At 35.7% G+C, this 25,004-nt stretch overlaps 1 protein-coding gene across 1 annotated transcript in view; it reads left to right on the top strand.

Moving 5' to 3' along the window:
• Positions 1-25,004, top strand: part of LOC123673933 (sex peptide receptor) — a 109,866-nt gene that overhangs the window by 80,174 nt on the left and 4,688 nt on the right. The window contains exon 4 of the mRNA XM_045608701.1: positions 21,357-21,554. Coding sequence (XP_045464657.1) covers positions 21,357-21,554 — 198 coding nt within the window. The remainder of the gene's footprint in view (positions 1-21,356; positions 21,555-25,004) is intronic.

Genomic DNA, 25,004 nt, shown 5'->3' with positions numbered 1-25,004 from the left:
TCGTCTAGAGGTATGATTCGACTACCTGGCCTTTCGTCTTCTTCTCCGTGACTTTGTTTGGGTTGGTAATAATTAAACTCTTTTGAATTATTCACATATATTTACAAAGCCACAAGTACAGTACAAACAAAGTATGTACGGTACTGAATTTCGTCTTCGAGTGCTAATTACTCGAAGCGTCTTTTAATATCACGTCTTCGTCTTTAATTCTACATTCGGTCGTCCCGTCTTTAACTCGTTCGCTACTCGTCTTGTTCTAGCCCGCGAACCGTCTTTTCGTCTTCACATCGTTCGTCTCAAGTCTCAACCAACCGAACTAACTCTTAACTCAACTTTGACTTAACTTCCTTCGACTTAGAACCGAACTTAAACAGTCTACTGATCGCAACTTCCTGTCCTTCCCCTGGCTATCAACTTTCCTTCTTCTGGCTTGGCCACACCCTTAGTGCCACTCCGATATCGGGAGAAAATACCAAGTACCACCCCTAGTCCAATAAGAGTTTTGCCGTTCCGCCCACACAAAGCACTTCGGGGATTCCTGGAAATCTCATCAGCCATGGATCATGGAATATTCTCGAAGGACCAGCAGATGATACGCAGATGTGACACATCCGGTACCATCGTCTCGTTTTCAAGCATTCCCAACTCCAGTAAATCTGGATCTGGAAATCTAATTTTCAAATTAGCCCCTCCTCCACTACAATAATAATAATATTCCTTTATTTCAAATGATTTGTAGTTACATAACATAAACTATACAAATTAAGTGAAATGACGTCACAATTCAAGTTTTACATTGCTTTTTCAAAATATTCCTGGAGACTATAAGGTTCTAATTGAATGAGTAGATTTTTTACTTTGATTTGGAATTTTTTATATTGTGAAATGCCTTTTATCTCGTTCGGTAGTTCATTGAAAGCTCTTATACTCATTTAGGTTGGACTTTTTTCAGTTAATGTTAATCTATGTGTTGGGAAAATTATGTCTAAAGTTCTTGTATTATATGAATCTATATTTTCGCTTGTGAATTTGCTCCTATTTTTATGTAAAAACATTAAACATTCGAACAAGTAAAGACCATGCACTGTTAAAATATTTTTGATCTAAATTTTCCTCTGCATGATTCCCTAAATCCCATTTTGTATATCATTCGAATTCTGTAGTAAAAATATTCTTTCCAGATTCTCATTTGTTCCCCAGAAAATGATTCCATATTTGTAGGTGGCTTCAAAGTTCCCAAAATATACTACTGTTAAGGTGTTCTCATTCATATACTCGGTGATCGATCTCAGTGCATAACAATTTTTACTTAATCTTTTTGATATTTTTTCTGTGTATTGACGCCGATTCAGAAATTGATCGATGTAAACGCCAAGAAACTTGACATATTCCGATAGTTGAAAATTATTATTCGATAAGGTTTCTGAATCTGACTTTAGTTTCTGTGATCTGTTTGTATCAAAAAGAATAAGTTTAGTTTTATTTTCATTAAGAATCAAATTGTTTTGGTCCAACCATGTCTTTGGTTTTAAGAAAATTTGGTTTGCTCATCTTGTTAGTGCTTCAAATTCTTCTGCACCAGTTAATAAATTTGTGTCATGCTACCTTCATTATCTTGGATTATGTTACCTAGATCATTAAGATATACTAGGAATAGTAAGGTACTAATGACACTTCCTTGATCAATTCCTATGGTTCTCATTAATAGGTTTGATTTAGTCTGGATATTGTTTTGTGTGATGGAAACTCTCTGCTTTCTGTTGGAAATATAGGACTTGAGCAATTTGTTTGTATTTCCTCTAATACCATATAATTCCAATTTCCTAAGAAGATGTTCTCTGTAGTAGCTGTATATTCTTCATTCTTAAAAGGATTCCTGAGAGGAAAACCGGAGAGGTTTCTTTATTTGTATATGAAAAATTCATTATTCGAAAATGGGGTTGATGAAATGGAGTTATACTTATTAGAAAAGAGGTTTCTGGACCAAAATAGTTTGGGAACCCCTGCTCTAAATGCAAAGTGAGGAGTAGGGCTAGAGGATTCACATGAGGAGCCAAAAATGCTCTCGGTAATCAGTCAGTATCGTCTAGTCGAGATGGATTTAGATGTGGAGCAATTTATTAATTCAGTATGCAGTCGACCCGTACTTTGGGACAAAAGTAGCGGAGCATACAGTGAGGAAAAGCCAAATGGAATGATTTCATTATCTTGGTTACTGTACATATTTATGGAAAATCACGTAACGCATCAAATTTAAATTTTAAATTGTCACCTACCCTCAACCCCCTCCGAAAGATAGATACAACACCCAATTTTTTATATGGGAAGTATGCGCTTGTGATACATCGTGTGGAACAGTGGCGTACCCAAGGGGGAGGATAAGGGGGATATATCCCCCCCCAGAAGGAATATCCATTATATGTAACAACCTTATATATCACAATCTTATTATGAGTAAGCAAAATTCTTTGGAAAACTCCTTCAAAAGAAGGAAAATTTGAAAATTTGTTTTCCTTATCCCCCCCAAGACTTATGTCTGGGTACGCCACTGGTGTGGAAGTCTCTTCATTCTCTATTCAGAAATGAAATCATTTTCATTGCAAAAATCAAAAAAGGAAAAATAAAATCGAGTGAAAAATTTGAAATTCAAAATATCAAAAACGAAAAAAAAAATTTCTTTCAACATTAAATTAAATTCAAAATTTTGCCCCTGTGATGATTTAAAATTTTTCCTTGACAGCTTGTTTTTTGTTTAAATTGTTCAACTGAATTCTATTAATTGGATAATGAAATGGTGGATTTCTTAAATGATAAACTGAAATTTGTCTGTACAAGTTATATGTTTATTATCTACGAGCCGCGAGCGTACTGATTATGGTGCCCCAATTTCCTGGGGATGTTAAGCATCGCTTTGGATTTTGCATACGTGGTCGAGGCGCAATCCAGGTCCTTACTTCGCCTGCCTTCAACCTCCTCCGAAAAATAGACACAACCCCCAATTTTTCAAATGGCAAGCGTGCCCATGTGAAACATCGTGTGAAAGATCTCTTCATTCTCTATTCAGAAATCAGAAACGTTATCATTTTCATTTTTATTGCAAAAGTCAAAATTTAAAGAATAAAATCAAGTGACTAGAGAAATGTGACATTCAAAATATAATATCAAAAACTAAAATAAAAATTTCTTTCAACATCATTCAACATCTCAGAAGTTATTCGATCTTTCAATTATAATAAAACATGCTATTAGGTCGATCACTTCTGAGATGTTCGATATTATTGGTAGAAATTTTTATTTTCCTGGCTCACTCGTGAAAAACACCCCTGAATCCGAGGATGCATAGCTAAGTCAGAATAAATTCGAAATTAAGGCAGTCGAATGCTCTTGATTAATCGAAAAAGAGCCCTGCAACATAGGATCTGCCATCAAGGCGATCCTTAACGAAACTAAGTTAGTCACAAGCAGCAGTATCGGTCGATCGGTTTAGTCGGAAACCATGCTGGCTTTCAGTAATTAATGAAAACTTATTCAATGATCCAATATTCTGTTGAATACCAACTTCTCTATGATTTTCGTTGAAGTGCTCAAAAGAAATATGAGACGATAATTTGAAATGTCATCATCAGCATTCTTCTTGTGTACGGGGATTACCTTAGCGATTTTCAAGACACTAAGAAATTTACTTGAAGTGACCGACAAATTAATCAGGTGGTCGAGATTCTCTGAGATCTGAAGTTTAAGAACTTTCCAAACATAAACTTCATCGGCAACTACTGGAATGAAGAACTTTCTATTTGATAGTTGCTCAGTTGTACAGGAACTTGATGAACTATCTTGAAAAGGGTTAATCGAACTTGAAGAACAAATATTGGAAAAATATTTATCAGCTACCTCTCGTTCATCACAATAAATTCTCCTGTTTATATTCAAATTAACATTACTATGGCAGCTCTTACTAGCAGTCTCCTTTCGAACAAGATCCTTTCGAACATTGTTTTAACCTTTATACTAGAACAATATACGAGATTTTTATATAATTATATTTGGTTTGGTTTAGCAACCTTCTTTTTGGATAGATGAAGTTCTCTAGCCCTTTCAGATTTTAGACTCCCTGCAATTAGGCAACTTTTATCAAGCAACTTTTCAGTCACAAAAATAGAACAAATACGATGAGGGGTTTTACTGAATTGATAACGATTCGTAAAAAAATTTATTCAAAGCAATACGCTCTATTAGTGTGACGTCACACACCGCCATTTTTGGTTTCCCTGTCAGTGTTCGGAATCCAAACAAATAAATTGTCATTCAAATTAGTACGGTGTTGTTGAAGGAATTGGCTTATTTTCATAAACAAGAGTATTTGAGGGACGATTTCAGTATTAATTGATAGACAGAAGGAACGAGGTTAATACCAGTAAGTTTGAATCCTGTATCATTCCCCAGATTTTGTAAAAAGCCGTGTTTATTAGTTGAACTTCAAGTTCGAACTTACTGGCAATAATCTCGTGCCTTCTGTCTATCAATTAATAGTAATAATAATAATAATAGTAATAATAATATAATAATAAGTTTATTCATCCATTAAGACACCATACAAAAGGTATATAGGATAAGTCAACATGAAAAAAAAATTACATAGAAGCTTAAATCTAAGACAAAATATCAACAACAAAATCGTTCCTTAAATAATCTTATTTATCGAAATAAGCCAATTTCTTCAACGACAACGAATTTGAATGACAATTTGTTTGTTTGGATTCCGAACACTGACAGGAGAACTAAAATGGCGGTGTGTGACGTCATCACTAATAGAGCGTATAGCCTTTGACCAGAAGTATAATCTAAGACCTTTTGAAAAAGCTTAGCTGGTATAGTGACCTTGCATGACGATTAAATGTCGGTTCTTCCAGATGTCAATTTCTTTTATATTACATTAGGTGTAAGTTGACCAAAGAAATCCCTCAATTCATCGGTTGAGGAACTATGTAATATGTTTTTTTTGGGCCACTTGTAGGTTGCTAGATTTTGATATACCTACACACTATTGGCTTCAATACTCTTCTGGAGGATGCAGGATGCTACAATCTTGGATACCAAAGCAGTAGTATGATAAACTGGGATGATTACGTTTTTTTTACTTAGCAGATGTGACCAGAGTGCCTTCTGAAGTGACTTCCTTTTCGATTCTTCCATCTGACTCCGCCACTGCTTTCTGATTAATGGCAATTTCCTTGCTTTTCTGAGTCATAACCATATGAGATTGAAATGCATGAAATTCAGATAGGCCCGCAACGGAAATCCCAATATGTGAAATCTCGAAATCACTCATGTCAGCTGTTTCTGCGATTATGCTTTTGTTCGTTGAAAGGGCGCATATTTTCTTCTTTAGGTCCTGTATTTGTTTAGATTGACATTCCAATCAAGTTTTGAAGATATCAATTACTCTCAGAAAAACTATAGATGGCCCACTTACAATTTCTATACTCATAGCAAGTTCTCTTTAGTGAGTAGTGACGAGAAAATTACCAGAGGAATTAATATTTTTGTTCGGTTGCTTAGATTTTGTTTTTCAAGTGACCTCCCAGGAAAAAGTCGAGTGGGGTTAAAACTGGATATCTGGCTGACCAGTGAAAAGCCTTTTCTTCAAATAAAACTTCCAGGAATTATTATATCCAAATACGCTCTAACAGGCTGTGTATATGTGGAGATGTCCCATATGGTCTCATGGTAAGGATCGTCATTTTCAATTATGTCTACTACTTGTGGATGAACAAACTCATTCAATAGTTCCATAGAAGCTTCTCCTGTCAGTTGACCATCGAGAAATACTGGTTCAATCGAACGGTCCTCAAATATATCAACATTACTAACCCAGACATTGAGTCGTTGGGTAGATTGAGTATGGAGTTCGTGGAAAACATGTGGATTGACATTTGACCAATAACGAGAATTATGGCGATTCGAATTTAAAAACAATGTAGACTCATCAGAAAAGCAAATGTTGAAAATAAAATTCTCATCATCATCTATTCTGGTAGTCATAATTCCACAAAATTCTTGTCACCTATCAAAATCATCATCATGCAAGTGGTGTACCAAATGTATTTTGTAGGGCTGGAATTTATGGCATTTCTGAATTCGGCGGATACTGGTATGACCTCGGAGTAATGAACATAGTTAGAAGCAGAATATGTCATTTTGAGTAAGCAAATTTTGTTCCCAACATGAACTATCACATTTGACATTAAGCGCGCGGAAATGAAAGCATATCAGTGATACGATATTTCACTCAATTCGCGAGTTTCTCCACGAAAAACGAACTTCTTATGTCTCATTGTGAGTAAACGACTCTAGGGGGTTCGAATCCTGGCTAGGTCATGGATGTGTGAATTCTGCTGGTGGTAAATGAATTTGATAGAGGTTATAGAATAAATTTGGACAATGACTAAATGGTGGTTCACCAAGGTCAAAAAACTTGAATGAAAAAAAACGACTCATGGAAACGAAGGCGAAATATCTAGAAAATAAACGATGTATTTATGATATTTTGATTATCTTTTTTCCTCTATGTCTTTTGTTTTTATGTTTCTAGGAATATCTATGTTTATTTGTGTTTTCACGTATGTTTTGCTCCAACCAAAATAGCTCGAACTTTTTCCTTCTTTTTATCAGCACAATATACAGTTTCAACACATTTCCACAAAAAAATCACCAGTATATTACCAAAAAAACATCCTTCGTATTGACCTGACAAAAATATAACATTTTACAGACGACTCTAAGCATTACTCTATCTCACTCTTTGATTTGATCGTCACCAAATGAATACCAACATTACTGATTACTCTACAAATCCGAAAATTCTTGATATTCTATAAAATAAATTGACATAGACCTCGTAATTTCTACTTTAGGAAAATTCTGTCAGTTATGAGTAGGCGCCTCCGAGTAATAAACATAGATAAAGGGGGCATATGTCATTTTCAGTAAGCAAATTTTGTCCCCAACTTGAACTATCAAATATGACATGAAGCGCGCGGAAGTGAAAACATATCAGTTATACGATATTTCACTCAATTCGCGAGTTTCTCCACAAAGAACGCACTTTTTATGTCCCATAGTGAATCAACGTTTTATATTAACTTAAAATATATTGAAATAAATACCTAAATATATCAGAAATTCAGAAAACAAACTTCAAGCGCGCCAAATGACGTGAAACAACCGATGACACTAGGAGAGCAAAAGTTGCCAAACCTTGGATTTCATCAGGTAGATACAGAAAATAATAAACATTCTGCTTATTTAAATTCCACAATTAGGAAAAATATCGGATTCCGAATATTCAAATTTGCATATTCAATCGAGAATCACTCAAATAAATATATTTCATTCAATATAATATACATTCATAACGATATATTAAAATTGTGGATTTGAAAATATATCACAATCCGACAACATAATCTAACCATGTTGGGGACCTGTAAAAGTTGCGTATACTCCCTCTATCTATGTTTATTACTCTTTGGTAGGCGCTTTATTTTTCTTTTTCCTTGGATACTTTCCGTCAAAAGTTTTCAAATCAGTTTGAGTGGCTATAACGTCTGCATCAAGTTTATCCAGAAGATTTCGAATAAAGTTGAAGCGCGACAATTCCTAAAAGCAATAGGGCTTTTCTCAAGCCATGCGAAAAATACCGATCGAGAATGTCCGCGGACGAGAAATCAATTTTGATGCCGTAAAGTGATTCCTTTTGACTAGAAGCGGCTAGAATGCAGCTGCGAATCTGTATCCACCGGAACATCTCTGGAAATAAGGTACATTTTTTCGATTATCTATATATTTCTATTAGGAAAATGTGATGAAATAGGCTACTCTGCTCGTATAGAATGATTTCAGTCCTGGCTTCAAAGTCGCTCGTCAATCTCGTCAAAATCAGATAAAAACTAAAAAAAGAATTTTTTCTGCTTTTAGGTTGATGAATACAGATGTGTGTTTTGTTTTCAGGCAATCACGCGCAATTTTGGTTTAATTGATTCCGTTCCGGTAATTTCAATGTCAAAGATCACACCGGAAGGCCTATGTCTATGGATTCATCAAGTCAAGTAGCTTTTTTTAGTTTCTGAGGTGTACCGTATGCCAATTGCTTAACAGCAAGCTCATGCGCGCTTAGACAGAATAAGGGGGTTCCCCGAGCTCCAAGATGACTGAAGCGATCGCCAGCAGGGGCGTAACTAGACTTGACTCATGGGGGCGTTTACCCCCACTTTGAAAAAGAAGAATCTTCAAATCTTTTATGATTTTTTTCAAATTTTTAAACAAAATTCTTTTTATTACTTCTAATCAACCAATTTGTGACTTTTTTAGTAATTTTCCCCCATTTCTATGAAATTTTTATTAGGCAGAAATCTGCTGATAGAGTTTGGTAGTTTTAGAATTCTAACATTTTGAGTATCAACTCCAGCGACGGAGGTACGGAGATACCGAAACTGTGGGGAATTGGGATGCCTAGGTGGCTATCGGCTGAAAACAACTACAAAGTATGAATCTACGAAGTGTATCTCATTAAAAACTGATGGTGTAAATTGCAGTTGAAAATATTCCATCATTGGGTATTCTGTTACGTGAAAAAAATTCAACTGGAAATTCATTGATAAATTAAAGTGGCAGAATATTTCAGATTCATGGATATTCATTCCACATAACAGAATCGTTTTTTTTTTCGATGACCTCTATTTTACAGTGCATTATTATTCATTATATACTTATATTATATTTACTATTACTTATCCTTGCATTCCCAATCAATTCGATCATTATTATTTTTTTTTCAAATAAATAGATTCATATAATATGAGACTACAGGCGCATATGTTGACTGAATTTTAAGTGAAGAAATAATCACAAAAGTAAACAAAACACATCAAAATATTGATAATCATAAATCTATTTGATTCATTCTAAATCTGAAAATTAAACTTTTTTTATATTTAGTATTTCAGATCCAATTTCGAAATGTATCTTGTATCTAGTACCTCGAACAGTCATTTTCAAAGAATTCTGTATTTGATTATTTGTTGAGATATTAGGAATCTAGCAGAATCACTTTGGAACTTTTAGGCTAATTTATTATCCTATTGAAATATTTTTTCCCCTCAAATTGTGAAATCGCGGCTTCTGCTAGCTCAACGTTAAGCTAGTAAAACCTAAAAGCCTAATCATGTATATAATCAAACAGTGCTTGGAGGTTTTTCAATATTAAAAAACTGTAATTTTTCATATTTTTCATTCTCTTATTATTGATAGTGATTTATTTTTGGTTCCCATTGGTTAATTTATACGAAAATATAGTTTTATGAATGAAAGTGCTTTTTGCAGGGTTCCTTCTCATTTTATAATGTTTTTATTGATGTGATTGTATTCAAGTAATTGATAAATAGATAATTGACTTGACTTGAGATTGAAAAACTACTAATTGCCTTGAGCTTGACTCAATTTCAAGTCAAGCTCAAGCCAAGTAAAATCAAGTCAAGCCGTGAATCTCTACCAATGTCGATAAAATCATAGACATTGTCGAGTCCGAACGTCGTCAAAATCGACCCTTTATTGAAGCGATTGGTGACTGATGATGAAAAGTGTATCACTTACGACAACGTCAAGCGAAAACAGTCGTGGTCGAAATGAGGTAAAGCTAGGATTGACGGCCAGGAAGGTTTTGCTGTGTGTTTGGTGGGATTGGCAGGGAATCATCTGCTATGAGCTGCTCTTTCGTGTTACAACTATTAACTCGGAACTGTACTATCAACAATTGAATCGTCTGAAGGATGCGATCGCTCAGAAGCAGCCAGCTTTGACCAATAGAAAAGGAATTGTGTTCCGTCAGGACAACTCCAGGTCACACACCTGCTCAGTTGGGAGGTTCCTATGCATTCACCTTTTAATCCGGACCTGGGACCAAGTGATTACCATCTATGCCTGTCCATGGCGAACAATTTAGCTGGTGGAAAATTCGCTTGGATGTCAGAGGCTTGTGAAAATTGACTATCTCAATTTTTGCCAATAGGGACGAGGGCGTCGATGAGAGAGGGATAACGATATCACCTTCAAAATGGCAACAAGTTATCGAATAAAGCGGCACATATTTGACCTAAATCGGATCATTCTAATTATGGTAATCAAAACATTGAGTTTCATGCGAAAATAATGGATTTCTGTTTACTACACATTATAAAATTCTGTTTTGATGACCTACAGAGCTGTGTTTCGTTTTCAAATGGCCCACTCTGAATTATATGTCATAAATGAATTCATCAATTCATTTTTTCTCAATTCGTTAAGATAGATAAGATAAGATGAAGGATAATTAATGTTGCTTATAAAATCGTTACGGACTTGGCGTCGTTGGCAACTTTTCATCAACTTATTCACGTCTGTATTTCTTTTGCAAAATGTTGAATAGGATATAATAAGGAAGGAAATTCTTCGTTTCGATCAATTAAGTGAACACTCTTGAAAAAAATACGAGTATGAAAAGGAAAATCAAATCAGTTGTTGAAAACACAAAAGTAGAATCTGACTTATTTATTATCCGTTAAATGAATAATCATAACATTCTTCCAATTCATAACCGCAGGATCGCCGCCAGACATTTTGGCGCCCCGGCAAATTAAAATTTCGCCTCCCTGCTTGGCCTAATTTATATGAATTTTCTTTGGAGGAGCCCCTGTTATTCTTTTAAGGCACCTTTTCAATTTAATTTGAAATCATATTTTTCACTTTGTCAAATGTATCAAGAGGCGTTTTGTCGATTTTTCAAAAAAAAAAGTCCTGCATTGTTTAAAAGTACGGCGCTCTATTAAGTCTATAGTAAAAAGACGACGTAGTTCTAAAAGGTGCATTTTGGTACCTATTTTCATAACTAGTTGAGAAAGCGCCTAAGTATTCGATTTCAATGATATTGGTCCTTGGTAATTTTTGCATTTTTTTACAAAAAGTGGTATTTTCAATCAGAAAATAGTTTTGTGTCGAAAGGTATGACTTTGCGTCCCAAGATTTGACGCCCTGGCAAAATGTCCGGTATGCCGGTCCTGGCGGAGGCCATGCATATCCGTCTATTCATTCAGATGGCTTCAAAGAGAAATATTGAACTGAGTGATGCGAATCAATAGTTTTTTTATGGAATAGTTGTGACAGAGCAGATGCTTCCCATTTTATAAAAGAATTGCTTTCGACCTGAAGGAACTGTCGCATCACGCAGTAATTTTTTTTTCTATTGTTACAATTTTTCGAGAACCTGATGATTTATCATACTACTATTATTATCACCAAGATAAAAATCGGAATTTTCTACATTCCAAAATTATCCCTGTGTAATACAGAGGTGATTTCATAACCCTTTTTATATAAATCTATGATGTTACCTATTTTTGTATATTTGTTAATTTCTAAAACGTTTTCTCTATCAATCTCTAAAAATTTCATAATCTTCTAGAGGAATTCCTTAGGTAGTGTACAATTTACGGGATTTATACATGTTTCTTGGGAATATGTCGAAAAGGAACATACATTCAAATTTTCATGACTCTGATTTCACATGAAAGACGGGTCTCTTTATCGTCAATATAGCATTTACTACGGATGTTTGGGAAAGATAAAAAATGTTGGAAGCTAGTCGAATATACACAACTTGTTGAACAAGATGTTAGATTTTTGATATTGTTCCTTTATTTTTCCCTGTATAAATTATTTCTTACATTCATCATGTATTTTGAACAGGGATTTGTCAAGTGGACTTTGGATGAAAATTTGACCGAAAACGTCACTCGTTATAGAATTTTCTCATTTTAAATATTGAACCAGTTAAAAAAGACTACAGGAAGACATTCAGAAGTCAGTTGCAAGATTACTTCTTTATTGGTGCTAAATTTCTTTCCAGCGAGCATTCTTTCGTCGTCTGAGAACAAAAAAAAGTTGCTGGGGGCCAGATCTGGCGAATACGGTGGATGCAGAAGCAATTCGAAGACCAATTCATGCAATTTTGCATTCGTTTTCATTGATTTGTGACAAGACGCATTGTCTTGATGAAACAGCACCTTTTTTTCTTCAAATGGAGTCGTTTTTTAACGATTTCATCCCTTAAACAATCCAATAACGCTATATAGTAATAGTTGTTGATGACCATCAACAGCGTTTGACAATCCTTCTTGTCATCAAATGTGAAGACAGTTTCAGATTTCTTAGACTGAAATCGTTCTGGTTTCACTGTCGGGCAGACCTGTCCATTTTGGAAGTATCAATGAATATTATGCCTTGCGCATCCCAGAATACTGATGCCATAACCTTACCAGCTAACTGTTGTGTTTTTCCTCGCTTTGGATTCTGTTCATCGTATGCAGTCCACTCAGCTAACTATCAATTGACTCCGGAGTGAAATGATGAAGCCATGTTTCTCACATTGTCACATATCGACGCAAAAATTCAGGTTTATTGCACTCAAACAGCTTCAAACACTGATCAGAATCATTAGCAGGTTGTTGCTTTTGATCGATTGTGAGCCCGAGTGGCACCCATTTTGCACACAGCTTTCGCATGTACAAATATTTGTAAATGATGTACACGTTCAGATGATATCTTCACAATGTCTGCTATCTCGATCAACTCAAATTCAAAATTATTCTGTGAACTTTTTGATTTTTTCGTCGGTGGCAGCCTCTTTTGGGGGGTCCACTGCGTTCACCGTCTTCGGTGCTGATTACACCACGGTTAAACTGAGCATACCACTCAATGATGGTTGATTTTCCTGGTGCAGACCCCGGAAACTCCTCATCGAGCCAAGATTTTGCTTCAACTGTATTTTTGCCCTTAAAAAAAACAATATTTTATCAGCACACGAAATTTTTTTTCATCTATTTTCAAATAACAAAAGGAGCTACACTCTCTCACTTTTCTCGAATCAACTCAAAATTTTGCATTGAACATGAAATTGCAAAAAATTTCATTTTCACTCCGACGGATAACTGAAATAATAGAAAAAATGAGTGAAGTCCAGCTCTGTTAAATAACATCATAACGTTCTTTCAATTCATACCCATATTTTCATAGTGATGGCTTCAGAAATATAGAGGGGGATGCAAATCAATATTTTTATAAGAGCAGATGCTCCCCATTTTATAAAGGAATTGCTCTCGATCTGAATGAATTGTATCCGGGTGTCCCAAATTCGTCCTCTAGTCAGAACCCCCTTGAGCTAAAAAAAATAAATGGAACATTACAGAGCGATTTGTTTTGTGTTCACTCAATTTTTTGTGCAGAGTTACTCAATTATCTCAAATTTCCTGTAATTCTTTGAAATATGTCAAATGGCTTTGACGTATGATTGAATAAATAAATAAATAATTGAAATATTCTGTCGGGTTTCTTGAAATTTGTGATTATTTTTATTTAAGGAATATACTAACTTGCATAACATAACCTCAACACATAACACATTACAAATGAAGAACACAAACTATTTAAACTTCTAATACATAGATTTAGCTTGTTTCTGAAGTGATTTTTTTGTTATTAAAGTGTTCTGTGTTTTCAGCTCGACAACATTCGAAGTTCACAGATGAATTTTATTGAATTATTCATATGATAATGAAAAAAAGTTAAATGGGTAACTCCTGTACGAAATGAAATAAACAAAGATAATAAATTATATGAGACGAATATCAGAGCTAATATGAGTGGTTGCAAGCTGAATACTTTATTATTATCGAAAACTCTTGTACGAAATGATATAAACAAGGATTATAAATTATTGGAGACGAACATCAAAGCTAATATGAGTGGTTGCAAGCTGAATTCGTTATCATTATCGAAAATGAAAGAGAATATTCGATATTTATTGCCAACGAAATTGCGGTAACTCATTTTTTTATTATAAATATCACCCGCTCATCAAATGTAATGGGAAAAGTGAGTTTATGATGGTTTTTCCAATATAGTAGCTCATTTGGAATCATTGGAAAGTGTGTAGGTTTCCAAGGGTGGCATAGCTCATTATTAAAATTTAAAATGGCTATATCTATCGCAAAGGAAGTGTTCTTTTTGATCTACTGTTAAAATATATGTATGAGTCAAAGACATATGTTGTAAAGCGCGGTCCCATGGGGGGGGGGTGTTCAAGGGAGTCAAGACCCCCTCCCCCAAATTGAACCACTTAATATGCGTTTCAAACAGACAATGTGCGAAATGGTTCCATCAAAAAACTTGAAGCTCATAACGGAGACCCCGCCAAAATTTAAGGCTAGGACTGCCCTTGTATGTGAGGTGAGTCAATAGTGCTCGATCGATCGATAAATCTTGGAAATTTTAGTCTAGGAGAATGATTCAAATTTTGACGGAATCGTCAGTAATCAGCGCATAAGTTTTTTGACTCTACAAGCTGTTCCAAAAGAGGTGAAAAATTGCTGAAAAAAATGAAAACTTTCGGAATAGTCTCAAAAGCCCTGAACTTCCTTTACTTTTGTGGAGATAGTCTATGGAATTCAGTGGAATATCGTATCACTGATATACACTGCGCAAAAAAATTAACGCACATTCTGAATATCTCAATTTTAATGAAAGTTAACTCTACATTGACTTTATAACTTATTTTTTATGTTCTCTCGGGAAGGTTTTGAACGAAACAAGACACATTAAATGGAAGAAAAATTCAGGATTTCACCGAATCTTATGTGAAAGAAAAAAATAAACAATTTTCAAAATACTGGAATGCTGATAAGTGATTTAATACTTGGTATTTCCACCCCTTGCGTTAAATACAGCTCGGCAACGACGGTTCATACTTAAAATGAGTGATCTTAAAATGTTCTGATCTAATCCTTCCCAGATTTCTCTGAGTTGGATTCCTAAGTCATTAAGAGTAGCTGGATGATTTTCTGAACTTCTCAGCCTTCTATTGGGGTTGTCCCAAACCTGCTCAATCGGATTGAGTTCTGGACTTCTTGTTGGCCATTCCATTCGAGAGACTTCAACCTCTTCAAGGTACTCCTGAACGATGCGCGCAAGATGGGGTCTGGCATTATCGTCAATAAAAATGAAATTTTCACCAATGTATGGGGAAAATGGCACTACATGTTCTTCAAGAATGTTCCTTATATACCTATCAGCATTCAAAGCTCCATTATCAACGACCACTAGGTCTGTTCGAGCAGTCAAAGATATTCCACCCCATACCATAATCGATCCTCCCCCGTAACCAGTAGTTTTCAGGAAATTGCACTGAGCATATCTTTCATGTGGCGTCTGTATACAAGGGAACGTCGATCACAATGGTAGAGGCAGAATCTAGACTCATCTGTGAAGAGAACTCCTTCCCAATCAGCCACTTCCTAATGGATATGCTCTCTCGCAAAATCCAAACGCGCCCTTCGATGGGCAGGGGTAAGAGCTGAGCCGACACGAGGCCTTAAATCATATTCTCTGAGGCGATTTCTTATTGTCTGAGTGCTAATTTGCACCTCATGAGTTTGCTCAAGCTGATATTGAAGGAGGCGAGCGGTTGCAAATCGTTGTCTCAACGAAGAAACTCTCAAGTAACGTTCTTGAATGGCAGTGGTTACCTTACCCGTGGTCTACCCTGTCCTGGTCTTCGGACATTCATACCTGTCTCCCTGAATCGCTGCAACATTCTGGACACACTTGTATGGGAAACTCCAAACCTTTCTGCAATTCTTGTGAATGTCCACCCTTCTTCTCGCAAAACTACCGCTTGGGCACATTCCTCTTGGATCAAATTGTGTGTTTCGCATTGCATAGCGATTGAGTGTAGAAAATCAAACGAAATAAAAACTATTGATCACTAGAATTGATCGAGAACAACTGATTTCAGACTGGAGCCAATACATTCAAAATCTGATAATCTCATCTTTTTTATTCGTGCTGGGAAAAAACATATGTATTGAAGAAAAACGTTGAAAGTGGATAACATATGCATGCATAATTCTGATTAAAATAATTATCATTGAGAACACCTTCAGTTGTAGAATAAATTTGAGATTTCCATAATGTGCGTTAATTTTTTTGCGCAGTTTATTTTCATTTTCGTTCGCTTCGTGTCAAATTTGATAGTTTATGTTGCGGACAAAATTTGCTTACTGAAGATGACATATCCTCACCTTAAGTTTATTACTCCGAGTTCGAATTCAGTGTAGGTAAACTTCCATTTATTTATCGTTAACAAATGGGTATGAAATGATTTGTGGAAATATATCTACTATACTTTCAAATTTTTGTATTCAGTTTTAACTCTCGTTCAGTTCAGAAAGGAATACTGCATCTGAGGGTGATATCTAGGACCTAATACAAAAAAAAACCGGAAAAAACACATTTTTCTTTGCAAGAATAAGAGTTAATCTTGAATATTTTTTGGAAAGCAATTGAGGATCATCCTACCATGTCAAAAACAGACTTGGTGGACTTTGTTTCAAAATCATCTGGACTGTTTAATTCCTCCATATACAAAATCCTTAGGGAAAATGAACAAATATAAATATTGACTCCACCCAAGAAGATAACAAATTTCTTAAAGATAATTTAATCGATTGACTATTTTGATATCAACCTCATTGTCAGAATAGAGAATATGTTTTATGATTGTGAATCTTGGTAAAACTGAAAAAAAAGAGAATCGAATCCGGAATGAATTTTTTCATCATTTTTCGGATATTATATTATCATTTTTCGGATATTCACCATCATTATTGTTGTATTTTTAATTTTCATTTCTATTAGTGTTTCGATTTTTGTATTATTTTTTCGAGTTTCATCAATTTATTCCTTTCATTTTGTCCATGTAGTGTTGGATTTTTGACACCACATATTTTATCATGTTGATTACAAAAATATAGAATTGGAGAATCTCCATTAACGTAATGGGGTATCTGTAAATACATATTTTATGTTGAGGTATTTTGTATATTTCATTTGTTGATTAATATAGAGTCAAAACTGTATAAGTTTATGTGGATCATTCTTAGTTCGACTCTGGAAAGACAGTATCTCTTCCTCTTCGAAGAACCTCCAATTTATTCGAGAGCTTGTTTATATTGGTCCGTCTCATATTTGAACAGACTTTTTTTATAGACAAATGGAATTTATTGCATGCATAGATGCAGGGTTCACATAACGCCAACCTACATATCTATATGCATGATGAGATTAGGATATATAGTGTGTATAAAGACTATAAAGTATGATAAGATTGGATCTTGTGCTATCAGGGCCGTCGTTAGGGAGGGGGGAGGTAAGCCAAAATTGAAGGGCGGCATTTAAACTAGATCAACGAAAACCACATGTGTAGAAATTCAAAGTACCGAATGAGATTTAATTCATTCAGCAACAACAGCAAAGAATACCAACAAATTTAATTAACATCAAAGGTGAAGCATTATGCATTATACTCAAAAATATCCAGATGTCGCGTAATCCCCTCATAGAGCTGTTTACGAGTTATATTGACGCTAAAAAAATACATGCACTCATCAGGTTTATCGGCGTTCGCTAAACGTTGCCGAATTTTATTGCTACATGAGGCGGCTTCTATATTTTTTTTTCACAATTGTCCGATCGAAACGAATCCATTTCACTATCTCCAACTTATTCTCCTCAAGAAATATCTTCTTCTTCTTGGAGTGCCTATTCGCGACGAATGTTGGCGACCAACATGGATTCGAGAAATATAAGAAGTTTTATTATTTCATACCATATTTCATTATATTATAATTTCTTTTATATCAAATTAAATAGTATTGAGCATTCGAATTTAACATGATGATTCATCAATCCGATTGTTTTATTCGATAACTTAAAGGAAAAGAAAAAAAATATTCAAGCTTCTTATGAAGTCAAAATTGAACAGAAAAGGGCGGCAGATAATGGAGGGTGACATTATCTACTTTTTCTGAGAAATATTGATTTTTTAATTTCAAACAATTTCAGAAATGATTTTTTTACCAAATTCACACTGAGAGAAGTGTTTATTTGATATTATCGAAAATATTTAATAAATCATTTATTGGATATATGAACAAACAAATATTAGTTTCATGGAAATAAATAATAATTTATTTGAAATCCCACCAATAATCATCATTTATTATTACACTTCATTTATTTACGCATAACTTATATTAATAATGCTGAAGAAATATCCATTTGAAGGAAATAAATATAGTTGAGGTTAATATATCATTGAGTAATAATTAATAAACCTTATTTATATGTAATATGTATCCATGCTGAATAAAAAAAATATTTCAATTCAGTAATGGTTAACGTATGTCTTAGATAATTATTTTAGTTGTTTCTATTATGCGATTGTTAGGGTCTGAGAAGAACCGTTTGCCTAATTAGGTAATTTTTTAGACTTCATATTGAGGGTATCCGGGTTTGAACCCTAGTCATCTTGATCGCATCTGTTCCCTCTAACCACTGTTCTGCCAACATCACTAATAACTAATCAGGTACAAACGATCTAAACCCAAAATTCAGGACAGATGTGCTAAGCGGCGTTCAATAAGCCCATAGTAACACATATTTTATGTTTGAAAAGGAAATTCAAATCAAAGGAAAAGTTCGAGGACAGATCCTTCAAGGAGATGGGCTTCTCTTTGAGGGATGTGTCCTCAAACTTTTCCACAGATTGGATCGCTAGAATTATGTTAGTTTGTTAATTATTAATGAATCCTATTTTCTGAGTTAATAAATTATTGAATTCTTGAGTTTATTTATAAATAGCAAACTACCAGTTGAGAGTTTGTTGATAATGAATTTATGTTATTGTGGAGATAACGTTCATATAAATTATTTATAACCGAAATATATTAAATATTATCAAATACTTTTCAAACAAATATGTTATTCTCTATTAATAAATTTTTTTGAATTCATAATTTAACTATTAATGAATATAATAAATATAAATCTGCTGTAATTGTTGTGAGTAAATAACCTCCAAATAAGTGCTTTATTAATAAAAAAATATGGTTTCTCTCAGTGCACTAACCTTAACCTCTTTGCATCGACAATGTCTACAACATCTATTCGAATTAAAAATAATGGTCCACCGTATCATCCGGTTGTTTTGTTTAATCATATCAAGGGGAAAAAAACGAAATGTTCGAACGTTTTACGAAGTCGAAACTCAGCGCAGAAGAATCGGAAACATGAATTCAATTAATATATTTCATCATATATTCATAAGAATACATTTGAGCACTTTCATTATTTTTCCTCAGTACATCTATGAATACAATTACTTAGAGAATAAGAAAAGGAAGAAGAAATTCACGGTGTACAGGGTGGGCAAATTTCGATGTTTTAGCACTACAACTTTTGAACCAGCGGAGATAGACAAAATCTGATACCCACTTCTCGATCTCTTTTTCTGAGAAACTAACAAGGGTAGTATTCATTTTTGGCCACCTTCTTTTGTTTTCGAGTTACAAGCAAAAATTGGAAAAATGGCGATATCGAAAAACATATATATCTCCGCTAATACTGATGATAGAGCTCTGAAATTAAAACATTATACAGACACTTTTTTACGTAGAATCCAGTGGCGTACTCGTATTTCCAAAGGGGTTTCTAATTACGAAGCTATTACCCAAAGTTATGTTTTTTCAAATGGGAACACTAGATTTTTGTGTAATTTTCTGAAAGCTTGATTTTTCCTGATTTCAAAAATATATAACATCGTATGATTCGTATCAAAATGAATAACAGAAAATGGTCAAAAACCTTTTTTTACTTAAGAGTCTCAATATTTCTATGGTTTCAACTGTTGATGAGCCTTTCTATAACAAGAGCAGTGTCCTTCCGTCAATCTGATTATTTCTATGCTTTTCACTTATTTCTACAAAATTCGAATCTATTTTTATTTCATACAAATAGTTTCGAAGAGATAAACGAACTTGGAAAAAGTTTCCTAGGTAGCTTGAACACAGTTTCAAATATTCATCTATTGAAATATCGAGAAGAGGTGTCGACTGTGCATTGTGCAATTGTTGTCATTATTAGGTGAAATATTATTTCTTGTTTGTCCCTTCGTAATTGAAATGTTGAGTTCAATCATATATGCATTGTTTCATATGCTGTTTAAAATGGATTGGTACTTGTGCGTATTGATTCTGGAGACCTATGTAAATAATCTCCTGATACATGCATCTTAATACAACTCTTTCGATTGAAAAATTCGATCTTGTGGTTTCTCTGTTATTTCCAAATCAATTTTTAGATAAAAATTTATAAAACATATTATCTAGATTCGAATTTTGTAGATATGAGTGAAAAGCATAGAAATAATCAGATTGACGGAAGGACACTGCTCTTGTTATAGAAAGCTCAATTTTTCTGTGTTCATCAACAGTTGAAACCATAGAAATATTGAGACTCTTAGGTGAAAAGAGGTTTTTGGCCATTTTCTATTATTTATATTGATCCGAATTATACGATGTTATATATTTTTGAAATCAAGAAAAATCAAGCTTTCAGAAAATTACACAAAAATCTAGTGTTCTCATTTGAAAAAACATAACTTTGGGTAATAGCTTCGTAATTAGAAACCCCTTTGGAAATACGAGTACGCCACTGGATTCTACGTAAAAAAGTGCCTGTATAATGTTTTAATTTCAGAGCTCTATCATCAGTATTAGCGGAGATATATATGTTTTTCGATATCGCCATTTTTCTAATTTTCGCTGAAAACTCGAAAACAAAAGAAGGTGGCCAACAATGAATACTACCCTTGTTAGTTTCTCAGAAAAAGAGATCGGGAAGTGGGTATCAGATTTTGTCTATCTCCTCTGGTTCGAAAGTTGTAGTGCTAAAACATCGAAATTTGCCCACCCTGTACAATATGATTTGATGTTTGTAACCCAGGTATTAAACTGGAAAAAGGAGAGTAAGTTATGAGGTGATGACCAGTTGTGTTAGTAGAGTGTTCAAGAATATTTCCTAGTGCTGTACCACAATAAAGTTCATCAGTGTTTTGATAATCCCCACGAAAACGCAATACAACCAAACCACCGCCCCCCGGCTCTTTTGCTCAGAACAAAACCCCAAACCTGCAAGGGTGCCGACTTTTTGCCAGGGCGGCAGAAACGCTAGAGCGAGTTCTGGACCCTGATTATTCAATATTAGTTTTTAGCATTCTGCAGAGTAAGCTTCTGTTAGGGCATAAGCGTAGCCTATGAGAGGTCTAGGGACATCACTTAGGATATAAAATCCCCTGTTAATTTTAAATTTCTTAAATGGTTACCTGAAAGGAAACTCAAATAATTGTTATATTAATACATTCATTATTACAGCATATCCCGAATATGTTCCACACGGCGAGCATATGGCTTACTCTAGCATTAGCAGCGCAACGTTACATCTACGTATGTCACGCTCCTTTGGCTAGAAAGCTATGCACCATGGACAACGTATACAGATGCCTCATCTACATTCTGGTTCTTGCAGCCTTGCCCCAGTGTTTCCGAATGTTGGACACCCGTATTGTACAGGTACGAATTATGAGAATTGATTTTTGCATTTATCGAGAGGAGCTGAGTTTGAACAATTCATTGATGCTGTCTTAAATCTTATCAAAAAGCAATGATTAAATACAATATTTACAATTTTCAGTACAATAAATGAAAATTCAAATATACATTTTAATTTATGATTTTTTCCAATATTCCTACCTTATATATTTTTTTTTATTTTCCGGGGCAACTGTTTGGTCTTTGATTCTGGTGGCTGCTGGATGATCTTGGGGTGTCGATGTATCACCGTACCTACCATTGGTTGGTTTCATATTCCGTCTCAGCAACGGAAAACCTTTATCGCCTTGCAATAATGTATTCCACGTTCTACTCTCCTGGAACATAGCGTATGTCGTGGAGAATTGAAATATGTAATACAGATGTCAGAACTGCCGGGGCGAGAACTGCTCTGGCTACTGATTGAAGGCGTACATCAAGGACTTGTGGTTCATAAAGATGGTTAAGTTTCTAGCTGAAGTGTTTGATGGCTAGTAAATCTTGGTCGTAGGCTCCATATCGGGTGGCGACAGTTTCTTCGAGAAAATACCAGTGGTTACCATTCACTGTTGACTATTTGCTGAAGGGTTGCTCTTACTACTTAATGAGAATAGGTCTAACAGGTCCCCATAGATTCTGTGGGGAGGAGGAAGAAACTCCGGATCACCTGGTGACGGAATGCCTCGCCATCGCTAGCCAACGCAAAACCTGCTCTGGACACGAAACTTGGAAGTGGGGAATTAGCCTCCTTGAAACCATCCCAGATATAGGAGTTCATCAGAACTCTGGAACTAGAAGGCAAGCTGTAGATCACGTTATGAAGAGAACAGTTCTGATGGGGGCACAATAGACCATTAGGTAGCAGTGAAACGAAACCTCCCTAATTAAATCTAAATCTAATGCAGTGTCTGATGCATCAGTCAGTCACCAAGACTAGAGATGCACCATTCTAGGGTTTGGGCCACCAATGATGCTGTGGCTAGCATCTTCTGAAAAGGCGGTAGTAGCTTCTGTGATCCAATGAATTATCGCCTTCCTCTTCAGGGCACCAGTATATCGTTGAGCGGCGCCAATGTATGTGATGCTTTGGGTATGACAACGATAGAAGTTTATTTTAAACGAAAATACTCGCAATCTCTGGCGGTTGTCGGTTTGCTATACTCTATGATATCTTGAACCCTATTATTATTATTTTTATTATTTGAACTGGGGTCGTTGTGGTTCGGTAATCCTTCCGGGAACTGCGACCATGTACATCTTTTGTTCTCTACCCTACTCGTTCATGGAAACCCAAGGAGGTCGTTAATGGCGTTAATAAAACTGACAACTTCCTTAGGGGCCTTGGCCGTTACCTCTCTGGTATCCAGGACCTGCTTACCCATATGAATGGTTCTTAAGCCAGCCAGCTCCGGACACTTGCATACCATGTGTCTGGCTGTTTCTGCTTCTGATCCACAGAGCCAGCAAATCTCATCTGCTGACTTTCCCATACGGTTAAAATGATATTTGTACTGACAGTGCCCCGTTAGCAGTCCCACCATCACCCGAAGCTCGGCTCGTGACAGCTTCAAAAGCTTTTTGGCGTAGGTAGGTGAAATCGTCACGAATTTCTTTGCCTGAGCAAGTCTAGGAGTGTTAGTCCAATGGGTTATCCTGTTGTTCAACTGCCATAGCTGGACCGCAGCTTTATGTCTTAAACCCTATCTGGTAGTGGTTTCGTACCCTCAGCGGAAATGAGGTAGCCTAGAAAATTCACATCCAGTTGTCCGAAAATGCACTTCGCTGGGTTAAGGACGATGAGGTTGTGTGGAGCCGCTCCAATCTGATCCGGAAGTGTTTCATGTATTCATCTTCGGACGATGACGTGGTCAGCACGTTATCAATAGGTAAAGCTGAAGCAAAAGTCCGGAGACAACTATTGGCTGTTGGCTTCGAACTCCTTCTTGGCTGCAGCTTGAATTCCTTATATGTGATGAAAAGGAGATGCGTCGATGGACTAGGATCAGTGACAACCTCTAGTAAAGACCCCCCCGTTTCCTGAGGTGAAGTTGCAAGGCTGTCTGCACCTATTATACCCTGCTCTAAATGTCCAGTGATACCATCACTTGCCATCGGATGGCTATCGGATGCGACTTTGGATTCTTGGATGACAGTAGAAACGGCCTCGGCTACTCGTGGATAGGTCTACGCGTACTACCAGCTACCCTCTCACGGTTGCTATCTACTGGTTGAGTCCTAGAGTGTCAACTTTATACTAATGATGGATTCTATGCTGGTCACCTCGTTTATCTGGCAAATGGAAGGTCAGGCGGCTTTCTTTATGTGATCTGTGTAGACTGCCAAGTCTCAGACATTGCTCTCTTTGAACACGGCCAACAACACTAGAAGGACGGTTCATCCATAGCGATTTAATCAGGTTTTACGAGACTATTGAATCTACAATCCCCTGTTAATAACGAGAAATTGTGAGGGATTACAGTCTTCTATTCCAGGAAATGTATTTTCTGGCGTGGCCCACAGACGTTGAATAAGCTCCGTCCAAAGTTTGTGGTAGGTCTTGTGGGTAGGTGGGTCTATTTTGATGTACTTTATCTCGTTGGCATTTTGGCTGGTAGAACACTCACGTTGTAGCCAAACTGTGGAAACTTCTTTCGGCCATGACAAACCATAAATCAGGATCGGCTGCGAAAAATTCTGGCATACAGACGGCGACTCCCAATACTTGTGCTTCTTGTCAAATTTTTCTTCACAATTTCTTTTCCAATTATGTCGGATTTCTTGTTCAAATCCTATCAGGGTCACCAACTTTTAGGTGGAGTATACTTAAATTGTTACTAATTACATTTCTGTTACATTTCCTCCGCTAATACTGATATTTATCCACATATTATGCTTCATTGTGTGAAGTTAACAATTTTTTGTATTGCCCTTTCTCAAAAGAATATACAATATAAAGTAAGGGGTGTTTTTTTCGAGGTATATAACTTTAAAGTGGCACTACTGTTCAAGATGGCGACCGATTCAACAGCTGTACCAGTGATTTATTCTCAGTTTGGTTTGGCAATTCATCATGAATAGACTCACGCCTGAACAACGCTTGCAAATAGTGCAATTTTATTTCGAAAATAATGGTTCTTTGCGGAATACGTATCGCGCACTACGGCCATTTTATTTTGTTTAGCGATGAAGCGCACTTCTGGTTGAATGGCTATGTCAACGAACAAAACTGCCGCATTTGGATTGAAGCTAATCCTCAAGTGTATGTCGAAACACAGTCGAAACATGTCGTTACATCCAGAAAAACTGACTGTTTGGTGTGCTTTATGGGCTGGTGAAATCATTGGTCCGTACTTCTTCAAAAACGATGATGGCCAGATCGTTACAGTCAATGGTGATCGGTATAGAGCCATGATTACTAACTTTTTCATTCCT

The sequence above is a fragment of the Harmonia axyridis genome, chromosome 2, assembly GCF_914767665.1.
Source record: "Harmonia axyridis chromosome 2, icHarAxyr1.1, whole genome shotgun sequence".
In the NCBI taxonomy this organism is placed as follows: Eukaryota; Metazoa; Arthropoda; class Insecta; order Coleoptera; family Coccinellidae; genus Harmonia; species Harmonia axyridis.
The sequence above is the reverse complement of the archived record's forward strand: the minus strand, read 5'-3'. Positions and strand labels throughout refer to the sequence as shown.